Source organism: Seriola lalandi, unplaced genomic scaffold (genome assembly GCF_002814215.2).
Source record: "Seriola lalandi dorsalis isolate HSWRI2012SDOR001 ecotype SW California unplaced genomic scaffold, Sedor1 jcf7180002054931, whole genome shotgun sequence".
NCBI lineage: Eukaryota > Metazoa > Chordata > Actinopteri > Carangiformes > Carangidae > Seriola > Seriola lalandi.
The window spans coordinates 913,117-925,838 of NW_019525483.1; the positions used below are offsets into that span (position 1 = coordinate 913,117).

Below are 12,722 nucleotides of genomic sequence, written 5' to 3' on the forward strand. Positions count from 1 at the left end.
ATCAAGACATTTCTCAAAACCAGAATATGATCAGGGTGACTTTTGAACACTGGAAATAAATCATGTACTCATCCCGGCAGTAGCCCCCGTGGCACTCAAAATTTCCCTGGAATTTTCTAGTTACTGGTTAAGGTTTCAAGGGTTTCAAGATTGAATGATTTTCTTTTCTTTTTGATGGGTAATTGATAAGAACGTAGGCGTATATACTGTATGAGCATTTCGTGTTGGCATTCAGTCACTACTTAATACACAGATTGTGTTGACATAGTTTTTTCTGTCCATATTGTTTAAATTTACTGTATTGTGTGTGGATAAAAACAACTACTACTACTATATTGCGACAGGAGAAACTCAGCTTTATACACAGAACATAACTCAATGGAAACACAAACCCTTTCCTTCTGTGTTTTGTCAACTTCTTTAAAAAAAAAAAAAATGTTTTGTGCAGAACTGTGATGGAAACTATACTATAGTGAGATTACCAGTGAGATTATTTGATGCTTGGCTGATTTGGTTTACAGTTCTAACTGTCTCAGTTTACATTTCAGTTTACTGTGGAAGAACAGATGTTACAGTGTGTCCTTGTATCGCTTGCGGACTTAAGGTGTGTGCATCAAAGAAACAGTCATATTAGAAACATTTCAAATGACCAATTACTTCTGATTAGAAGGTAATTAGATTGACTGGCATCATGTTGTGCAGACCTGAATTATATATCAGAAATAAATAAAAAATTAAAATTATAATAAATAAAGACCTGACAAAGAGACAGGATATTCTGCACAATGGCAAAATCCCTTGTCTGAACCCCTCCCTCCTCAAACATCAACATGTAAATAATGAAGTAAACAAAAACAATCAGGGATACATATAGAGTATATTGATATGTAAAATGGTAAACCAAGCAACCAAGAACAGCCAGAATCTCCAACTTTCACTGTTCAACTTGACATAATGTTTAATTTATTTGTTAGGCAGCAAATTGTATATAATATTACAAATGAAGATGAGAAGATCTCTGGAGAATGGTCATACATTTCCTAACTGCCAATAGTACTGATCCGTACTGTATATATTCTGTCTACAGCCACAACATCAGAACAGGGAACTGGTTTTAATGTTGTGGCTGATTGGTTTATTTTTGACTTAGTCAAGCCATGAAGCCATGAAGCCTATCAACATGTTGACATTCTGACCCATGAGCACTCATACTTTTACATTTTTGATTTAATATTACCACGCAAACACACACAAGGTGGAAACAATAGCAGTTACACGCTGTCCTGGGTACAGCTGTTTGGGACCTTAAATTAATCTGATGTCTTATTTGAGAAATATCTACATAAATGAGAGTGAGGAAGATGATGGAATTTCTGATGCAGTTTGGTTGATTGTTGAAAAAATGAATGAATGATACATCAGTTATCTCTGCATGCAATAATTCAAAGACATCACAATAACAAATAGAGAACCATGGACTTTTCAATAAAAAAGAAAGAAAGAAAAATTCACTGCTTGTTGCAGCCATTCCCATATATGTTCAAATCCCTGGATTAACTTTGATAAGATATTATCAAAATTCAACCAAATGGTGAATGGCATATCAATGAAAAAGTGGAGTAATACACTGATTAGGCGCATGTTGAACTGTATTCATGCAGATATAGTACATTTCTTTCTTTACAGCAAACACTTGATTTGAAACTGATGAACACATGTTTCGATTTTTTTGTCAAACTCTTGGATAACCACCCAAGCCGAATGAGTTCAGACTAAATTTACAAAGAGGACCTACAGGTCAGCACGTCCCCACAGGAACACAGGGTAGTGGACAGAGACACAGAGCGTAAAGCAGAAATAAAAAAGACTGATCAAGAGAAGAGTGAGCAGACTCACCCCTGCTGGTGGTCCTGGAAGGCTGAATAAATCCTCCTGGAGTTCTTCCTGATACTCTTATGTCTCTTGGCTGCAGACAGAGACCTGCTGCTGCCGACCCAAGGCTCAGACACTGTACTCATGCTGCTGCTGCTCAGAGTGTGTGTGCATGTGGTTGTGAAAGTAGCGTGTGCAGGTCAGTGTGTGAGCAGAAACTGCCTGCTACTGCTGCTCAGCCCTAATGGTGTGGGGTGTCTGAGCTGGGTCAACCTGCTGCTCTGGAGCCCAACTGGAGCGTCACACACTACAGCAGCACAGACCGACACACACTCACTCATCAGCCCAATCACAGGCATACTGACTGCTTAAAGGGACAGTACAAAACACACCACACTTCAGCTCCCTCATCAGTGTTCGTTTTGACAGTTTCAACTACAACTTTAATAGTTTACGAACGATATCATTTCAATGTTAAATAAAATGTTATAATTAAAACCTGGAATTGTTAATTTAATTTTTTATAAAGCTGAAGAAATATGTTGTTCAGATATATACTGTAGCATATATATGTGTGTGTGTGTGTGTGTGTGTGTGTGTGTGTTTGTGTGCACTGTTACATATTTTGCAGTACCAGTAAAGAACTGGAAGCGAGGTTGCCATTATTTAACTAGTACCTTGCTTTTGCTGACATAATAGTTTCCTGCCGTTTTTGTAAATACAGCAAAAACTGTTATTTTAAGGATATAATGATTAGCAGTTTATTAACACTTTTTTCAAAGGTAACTCTACTTTCTTAGGCTATACAAGTACTATCTCTTGATAAAAAATATTGTTTACCACCTCTGCAGTACCTTAAGAAATGATGATATTAACAATAAACCTCTACTTTAGTAAAGAAGATAATTATGACAGCAGTGTTGTAATAACAACGAGTGGGGGCCCACTGAATAAATGAAATCTTTCTGCACTGTGAAGAGGGAAAACTCAGATATTCACACAGTTTGTGATGAATGGCAGGTTGTTTCTTCATGCAAACTACATTTAGTGTTAAAAATTCAATTAAGCTTCTATATTTTAGGGGTTTAGTGAAGGCGGGTCATTTTTGACCCGGAGGACAAGGGGCGTATACAGAATGTGAAGACAACACAAGGGTTAATGCGGGCTTGCTAACTTGGTCACCAGAAGTAGTTCACCAACAAGCCCCACAACATTATGGCTATGTCCACACTGCTACGTTTTCATTAAAACGCATCTCTTTTGCTACTGTCCAATACTCTCCTCCTGTCCACACTAATCTGAGAGATTTTGAGCACGAAAACAGAGACTTTTGGAAACACTGATGGCCCCATTTTAGTTTGAAAACTCTGGGGTAGTGTTGCTTCTGGAAGGAGAGAAACTCAGACCTGTGGAAATTATGATGTAGACACTCAGAGTCGCTCCCTGATTGGCTCTCCTCAGCCTCGACTACCAGTGGTGAAAGCAACATAGACGACGAGATACAAGTGTTACTGACCTTGTTGTCTTTGCTAGCAACTGCTGTTCAGTTAAATTCTGCATTTTAACACTGCAGCTGTCTTTGTTGTGCCTCGTTCAGAGGATTTTGTGCAACTAATCAACTGCAGAGTAGACAATCTGCTTCCTGTTTACACCGGCTGCCCAGTGTAGGTGATTGCTCATGTATGTGTGTGTGTTCATGTGTCAGTTCATCCTTTATGCATCATGAATGTCTTTACTAAATTTAATCCTGATCTGCATGTTGCATTCTCGTGATATTTTGAGGGTGGTGCTCAGGCAACCCTCATAAAGTGTTCATCCCTCAGCAGCATGAACATCCATAGGACATATTTAATATATTACATCCTTCTCTGTAGTGTTAAAGTGTTAAATGTACAGATCTTCACAAAGAGTGACTTTATCATATTCTCAATCATATTCTCAGTTTTTTTCCATAAAAACAAACAAAGTCTCTGCTAAACAAAGGAATGGTTCCTTTATATGCTTTTATTCAAGCAGTATATGTATGCATGGGGTCGTTTTAGCAACAGTAATAGTGTGCTGTGCCTTATGTTCACTTGGCTTCTGTCTGCTAAGTAATCTTTGAAGCTGAGGGGCAGATGGATCATAGAACTGGATTAGACCTTGAATGTCTGACAGATGTCTCTGTCTTAATTGGTGGCTGTTTGACTGGTCTCAGAGGAGTGTTTCTGACCAATGTGTCCTTTTCCATGGAGACCAGTCACAATGTACTGTATAACTACAGTCGGATAACCTGGATGTTCAACTCAGACAGACCCCTTGAATAATTATGCAGCTTGTTTGTAGGAGCACAAAGCCTGCACTTAAACACCAAAGCAAGAATCCGTGCGGGTTCCTGCCTTTTAAAGCATGTTAGTATCAGTAATGCCTCTTGATCATTGTTGGGATATTTTAATTGTTTTTGATGTCTCACATGTTTCAAGTTTATCAAGTATGAGAATCTTCACTAACTCAGGGGAGTCTTTTATTTCCTCTGTTGCACTTTATGTTCACAGGCACTTCCTGCTGTATGTGTTATCAACACATTAAATACATCTCTGGTTCTTTGTCAGAACATATCAAGAAATCTTGGTATTTGTTTTAATAGTAATTTACTATACAGACTGTACAGAGGTCTTTGAACCAGCTGTGACCACAAACTGGCTCCCAGTATGTTTAGCTCTGATTTAAAGAACCAATTGTGATTGGTTAATTCCTACCTCTAGTCTGATTGGTTGATTTGCAGCTGTGTTCTAAACTAGAATGGTTAACTAGACAAGGCTAGGTCGTATGTACTTTTTATGGACCTCTCCTGAGACGCCTGTGAGAGTCTGAACAGTGATGTTCCACACGGGTGTGTTTCATCTCCATCTACACAAACAAGGTGAAATATAACAACAGCAAAGACATCTCACAATAAAATACACTGATGACATGCCTTGGTTAGCTGCCTGCAGGATGTCACCAGCCTCTCCTACTCTCTCTTGACCAGCTTGTCACTTGGTTTGACAGTTATCATGAAAGGGCAGGAAGTGGAACAGGTCACTACCCTCTGCTGTCTCCATTCCGAACAGAGACATAATGAAGTAAACCCTCCCACACACACACACAGGCTGGGGATGCATGATGGATCAACCCATGAGCACTGCTGCTGCATGTATTCCAACATGTGTATTTTATATATTTTATGTTCCTACTGTGGTTATGGAGGACCAGGGATGTCACAGGAAAAGTTGCCAGTAACATCTGGGCTGATGCTTACACCTCTTGATGAATCTCACGAGTGTTACCTTTCTTTTGACAGATTAAGAAGAATGATGATTAGACATGTAGACATCAGATGTTACTGGATAGGAGTAAATGAAGATGGCACACAGCATAAATGAACAATTTAATTTCAGTTTAGTAATTCTATGTGACCATTACAAGCAGGGCAAACGTTGGCTAACCAGGGTCTCTGGTAAAGTGTAACGAGCCCGGGAGGGAGCCCCTAGCATTCGCCTATACTGCCTATGCCACGGGCCGGCGTTGCAGTACCTGCAGATAGGAAGCTAAAAACCATCAAAATAGAGTTCTCCTGTGAGATTTTCTTTTTTCTTTTTTCTCGTTCTCTTTAGGCAGAGAAAAGGTTAGCTGGTTAACTCATTGGTTAGGAGTTCAGAACCAGGCAGCAGAGACGCCGCAACAGGGCAGGCAACCCAGGCAGTTGCCTAGGGCCCCGAGCTAAAGGGGGCCCCGAGGGACGGCTGACGTCAATGACAAAATAATGGAACTGCTTTAGACGCTGCAACGACAATGCATCGGAAATGCCCCGCACAGGCCCCTTTCCGAGTTGTCACTGGCTAGTTGCTAGAAGGGGGCCCCGACAGACGGCTGATATAGCTCCATATCAGCGACACAACTTGAAACCCCTGTAGACACTGCAATGACACGTCGGGAATCTCCCTAATAGGCCCTATTAGGGAGATTCCCTTACTATCCGGCATCGACGTGCGGTCCCGGTCAAACAAACACATGAAAAAATGAAGCGAACATATCTATCTGGGCACACGAAAAGAAAAAAAAAACAAGAAGAGGATGAAAAGAAAAAACGTGACAGTGGTAAGCAGGAATGTGTAAGCTATGTGTGTTACATTATTAAAAAAGTAGTGCTGCCAGCCAGCCTGCCACTATCCCAAACTGCCAGTCATCCACCAAGCACCAAATAAGCACCAATCTACAGTTTCCTGTTTTCAAAGAAAAGCATGCAACAGGTGCTAAAGAGTGGCAAGCTTCGTGCAAGTTGCAAGAACGTGGAGCACACAATGCATGACATTGAGGCAGATGATTTAGAATTGGAGATCAATTCTGCTGTCTACACTTTTCCAGAGCACGCCTCCACCTGCCCAAATGACATGTTAAACTACATTTACAGTGAAAACCTTCTGGATCTCTACAGTAATCTAAGCATTGCATTGCGTCTCCTCTTGACTCTTCCTGTCTCTGTTGCCTCTGGTGAGAGGAGCTTTTCTGCTTTGAAGTTGATCAAAAACCTATTTGAGGTCAACCATGTGCCAGGAGAGGCTCACAGGACTGGCACTCATTTCAATAGAAAGAGATGTTCAGAGGTCCTTAGACATATAAGACATAGTGGCTGCATTTGCAGAAGCCAAGGCCCGCAAGCAGCAGTTTTAAGAAAAAAAAGGCACTACTATTGGACTGTGGATATAGGACCAAGGTGTCACAGCAAGTTTTAAGTTCGTACTTTTCCACTTCAATTCCTTGTTTGTTTGTTTTTTTGCTTGGTTGCGTTTTTATCATTCTGAAAATTTTGCACATTACAGTTATGTATGTTTTTCTGTTATTTATATACTGTATTGTATGTAAAGTTTGCATTCAGATAGTTATGTTATTTATTATTTATTTCATATGTTAATTGTTTAATAAAAGATTTCTTTACTGATCCGTAGTACTGGACTTCATTCATCGTGATTCTGGGGGGCCCCGTGGTCCTTCTTGCCTAGGGCCCCCAGGGGATCTAGAAACGCCCCTGCCAGGCAGTAAACTAATGAAAACAAACATACCCAAAGCCCCTGCACTAGAACTTGAAAAAACTGCTTTAATGTTGGAAGAAGTGAAGAAGAAGAAGTTGCCCAACGGTCTGCAATGGAATTCACATGACTATACTCACAACCTCCAATACTTTTATGACAAACCCTCTTGATTCTTTTAATCTGTCGACCTTTTTTAATTCATGGATAAAAACTTCTGATATTTTAACTATATATTAACCATCGAACTGGAAATGTGCTCAGTTTTCATTTCTGAAATCTGTTCACCTTAACCTCGGCTTGGTCATACAATCGAGTTTGCTTTGCACAAGCCCAGAAAAAGGATTTGATTTCACTGCTCTGATGCAAATTATTGATAATAAAAGCAGTGTATGAGAGCAGAGCTACATTTGATTGTCTGATATTGTGACAATGTACTAAATATGGTGAATAACCATTATTACCATCAATCCAGTAGGTCAAAGTTGAACAAAGGTGAACTGTGATCTCTGCCCGAGCTGGCTGATGATTGCACCAAATGCTTGAATGGGAAACGGCGCAAATAACTGAAAAATGGAAGTGTACTGTGACGATACATTTAGTCTCTCAAAAAGCAGCTTTCCTTGCCTTGTCACGTCCTCAGTGTTCTGTAGATACAGATGAACAAAACATAAACTGCATGTTGAGTGTCCAGGAGGAGACACTACAGTATCATTGAGGCGCTGCTGCTTCATTTCTCACAGCTTCATGATTCAGTTTAGTTTAGTTAATGTTCTGGACCACACATCTGAGCCATTCTTGTTTCAAATGACGACATCTGTCTTTGTACAGCTCTAAAGACCAACCACAGGAGACTAACATCTCTGACCTTGCTGGGAATTAGAGGTCGTCCAGCCAGTCACACTGTAAATAATAGCAGCTTTGGTTATTATTGTACTTTTTTATTTATGCCACAGCGATATGATGTGCTCCTATTGTTTGATGTTTGTTTTCTGTGTTTCAACCTGTATAGAGATCATCAGCTATTACTGTCTAAAATGGATTATTTCATACCTTTACAGTAAATCATACACTTGTATGTCAGTACACCCTGTGCTCTACACCCCTGAGACGAGAACAATCATTTCAAAGTGCATTTTCCTTGTGAACGTGATATGATGAGAGCTCTGCTCACAGTGCTGTTTGAGGCTGTTAGTCCACTCTGAATTTCTAAAATAGGACAGCAGCATTGTATTGACCAGTGGAAATGAGATTGTGTCTGCGCCACCCTTTTTGCCATCTGTTGTGTCATCTGAGAGGAATTGTGACAAATATATCTATACATGAAAACTAATTATATTATGTATATTTTGCAATGTATCTTAAATAAGTACATATTTAATACTTATTTCTATTCCTATCTACATCTATTTACTGCTTATTTCTTTAGTGTGACGCTAGTATTCAACATACTGTGCATATAGTCATATTAAAGTATATCCTGTTGTATTTTTTTTATCTAATGCCTCAAATTTATTTGTGTGTCATTCACAATTGCAGCTTGTATCTCTCCCTAATTACTCCAATAAGAGCTTTCCCCACAGAAATCATTAAAGCTACATTAATTTTTTGGCCACTTGGGGGCAGCACAACACTCTGTAAACAAAACAAATAGGGTGTTCCTGCAGAACTGGAGGCTGCAGCTCAGAACCGCATTTGTAGGACCCTAGTTTTTTACAACACTGCCACCTGAGGAAGAGAACAACACGACCGCATTTCAGTTGGAAGATGGACGATAAGTGAGGTTTGAGTATGACAGCTCATAGATATATGAAGAATAGCAAACTAATTACTTTACTATTTAATCATTTATTAAATTCATATTTAATAAATATAAAAATATATAATATATTAATATTAATAATACACAACCATGGTCCTGAACCTGCAGCCTTCTGTAGGCTACTGCAGGAACGTACTATTGCCCAATCTTATTTTAGCAACATTAAACTACTAAATTATAGCGGCAGGGAAATTTGTGCGTAAATCCATCCAATCACCACACAGAGAGCTACTGTATGATACAGATTAATCTCATGAACTTTATCTCACCTACCAACTTTTGGAACTGGGGGTTTGAGCATTGAAGTTTCAGGAAAAGTCAAATGTCAATAACTTGTTATCTCTCTCTCTCTCTCTCAGGAATCGTTGAGGTTCTTTCATGTGTCCTCCACCTCCACTCAGTTGGAGGGGTTGCTCACTTTCCTTGTTATTGTTATTGATTATTATTGTATCAAAAATATATCTGCAGTATAGAATCTTGAATCTGTCCATAGGTGTGCTTGTGTCTTGCCTCTCTAAAACCTTCTGATAAATACCTATGTAGGGTTATATAAAGGTACTTTATAAAAAAGATGTCAGCATAATTGCTGTAGCTACTGCCTGCATGGCTTTGAAATAACACTATACCAGCTACTTACAGACAAATTAACAATACACAATACCGCGGTTAAGGTTGTGAATAGGCATGGGCCGGTATGATAACTTTAAGCAAAAATATCACGGTTTCACAGTATTGTGATTACAACTCTAATAGTATTGGATTAAACATAAACAATGTATGTCGACTTGTGTTTACATTATGCACACACACACAAACACACACATGCTCTTCTTCGCGTAATGTTAGGGAGGAAACTAGCTGATATTATCCATGTTAGCATATCACCGTATTTCCCCAAATTATAACCGGAGCTACTTTTAATAAAAAATTAGTTTGGGACCAGGCTACAAATAGTGGCAGGCTACTATTTGAATGAGGCCTTTTATTTTTTTCAAATTTCACAGCCAAATTTGAAAATACTGTAACGACTGTCTGTTGAAAAATTAAACTAGTTTTACTGGTATGAAGTAGGGCCTATGGGCTATGTCCAAAATCCATTTTCAGGTCTCTCCAGAGATGCTCAATTGGGTTTAGGTCAGGGCTCTGGCTGGGCCAGTCAAGAATGGTCACAGAGTTGTTCCGAAGCCACTCCTTTGTTATTTTAGCTGTGTGCTTAGGGTCATTGGCCCTCATTTATCAAACGAACATACGGCAGAAAACCGTGCGTACGACCGTTTCCACGCAAACTTCGGCATTTATCAATTTGGACGTGAGCGGACGCTACGATTAGATCTCACGTCAGGTCTGAGCTCGTGTACGCAAATCTGGATTTGCGGTGCAGCAGCAAAATCTGGCTGAGTCTGAAAATAATTATTAGACAAACCTCAGCTGTCATTATCATGTCGCATATTTAGAACAGATCAAAACGGATAAAAAATTAGAATTTTAAAAAAGCCCACGTTTTTTACTGATACCACTTTTTTTTTTACAATAAAGCAATATGAGAGGCTAAATAGCCTAACATGACATCTAATTATTGCACATTAAAATTTGAAATAATAAATACAAGCAGAAATGTGTGTTTGCAAATTAACTCATGGCAAAATTGTGTAATTGTTTTTTGTTTTTTCCGATGGGTGTGACACAACTGGAACAACAATTAAAAGTATCTGGTGAGATAATCATTGTTGCACTGTGGTTGGTCAGATGTTTACTCACTCCCCTATTTAAACAGATGCTTTGACAGTTATCAAATCATAACCATGGCAGATTTACTTGTTTTGGAGGAACAATACGCACGTGTCAGACGTGAGCGCGTTTTCAGAGACCACAGGGATCTCCTCATGGAGAGTGATGCTTGGCTGATAAGTCGCTTTCGGCTCCTAAGACATGTCATCATCGAGCTATGCAACCATTTAGATGTCCGTTTGAAGAGGGAAACCAGACGGTCACACGCCTTACCTGTACCCGTGCAGGTGCTCGCCACGCTGGGGTTTTTGGCCCCCGGGACCTTTCAGCGGGAGATGGGGGACAGGGCTGGAATCTCCCAGCCAACCATCAGCAGGACGATGCCAGCAGTGTTGGCTGCAATAAAGTCCCTCTCCCGAAGGTACATTCGGTTCCCATACAATGATGCCCAGCAATCTGTGATTAAAAGGCAATTTTATGAGATTGCTGGTTTTCCAAATGTGGTTGGAGCAATTGATTGCACTCATGTGCGTCTGAAGGCACCATCCATGAATGACTATGCATTCATCAATCGCAAAAACTACCACTCTATAAATGTACAAGTGATTTGTGATGCCAAGCTATCACTTTTAAACATGGTGGCCGGGGAGGACACACGATTCTTTTATTTTTCCGTGTTGGCGCGCGGCTGCAGGAGGGCGCACTGCAGAGCCAAAGTCATCTCCTCGGTAAGTAACTACCCTAGATAAATTGCATTAACTAAACAAGGTGTCAGATAATTAACATTTTGGTATGGTTCTTCTAGGTGACAAGGGTTATCCTCTAACGGAATACCTTATAACCCCGCTGGCTAACCCTGCTACAGAGCAGGAACGCAGATTTAATAGTGCGCACACACGCACACGGGTCCCTGTGGAGCGCTGCTTCGGGTTGCTGAAGGGCAGGTGGCTCTGTCTTGGACCAGCAGGAGGAACGCTGTTGTAAACCCCAGAAAAAGTGTGCGACATTATTATGGCCTGTTCAGTTTTGCACAACATTGCATTAGGGAATGGTTTGCCGTTTGATGTGCCGGTGCAGCCAGATGAGCCAATGCCCATGGAACCTTGGCCAGTGCAGCCTCCACTGGGGGCGGGAGACAGAACCTCATTCATCGCTTTTAAAACGTAAAGTATACCTTAAACTCTTGCAAATGCTCTGCAGTATTTAATCAGTAATGTAAAGTATTCTAGGTGAAATTGGCTAAAGCCATACTAAACACAGACAATGGACAACATTTAGTCATTTAAACATTTTATTATGGCTTTTTTAGAGTGTCATTAATTTCTTTTAATGCGTTATTTATTGCCTCAAGTGCACCGACAACTGAGGTCAATAAACTGCATATTTCTTTTTGTCTCTCCAGGACCTCCACCGTGACGATGTTTGGTCTTGGCACAGCACGGGGGGGCAGAGGGCACGCGCTCACTCTCGGCAGCAGTGGGACCAGTCTGGGGAGGAGACCTGGCCGACACACTGCTGGTGCCTGGCTCTGAAACATTTAAAAATACAATAAACATGTATACCCATGTAACATGCGTAAGCCTAATTATTTGTAAGAAGTTGTGTACAGTCAGAGTGCGATAGATTTTACAATGCAAGCAAAAGGGGGTAGTTACCATTCTGCTCTGGCGCGAGTGCATCTGTGTCTCCTCCACCACTTATGCCCGAGATCGACTCGCACCCAATCAACGAGACAATTTTCTCCTCTGTCCCCGTCAAGATCAGGCTGGAGTCTGGTTGGCCTCCTCCAGTCTGCCTGATGTTGCGCTTTAGTGCAGCAACCCGCTTTTTGGTGGCCAGCTTTAAATCAGACCACTTTTTTTTAACCTAAATGTAAAGAATTGTCTTAATCAATTAGCAGACATAAGCTTTTAAGCTGCAGATGAATCAAAGATTCAATTAAATCGTTAGGCATAGGTTAAATTATTGACTTGTATTCAAACCTCAGCCGGAGTCCGTTCCTCTATGGCAACGCCGTTGACTGCCTCCGTTACCCTCTTCCACACAGCGGTTTTATGAACGCCTTTAATACCACTTTTCAGACTGCCAAAAAGCACATCCTTATTTTGCACCACCTCAGATGTCAGGATGTTGATTTCCATCTCTGAAAAGTTTCTTTTCTTGCTAGTACTTCTTCTCTCCATGTTTGACCTTAGTGGGCGAGGCCTCCGAACCAGGAATATTTAAGGGCGTAACATGTTAATGACGATCGA

At 40.4% G+C, this 12,722-nt stretch overlaps 1 protein-coding gene across 1 annotated transcript in view; it reads right to left on the reverse strand.

The window, feature by feature from the left end:
- Positions 1-2,100, reverse strand: part of tmc3 (transmembrane channel like 3) — a 48,949-nt gene extending 46,849 nt beyond the window's left edge. Inside the window, exon 1 of the mRNA XM_023393244.2 lies at positions 1,897-2,100. Within this exon, the coding sequence (XP_023249012.1) occupies positions 1,897-2,018 (122 nt within the window). The 5' untranslated portion in view covers positions 2,019-2,100. The remainder of the gene's footprint in view (positions 1-1,896) is intronic.
- Positions 2,101-12,722: the final 10,622 nt, after the last annotated feature.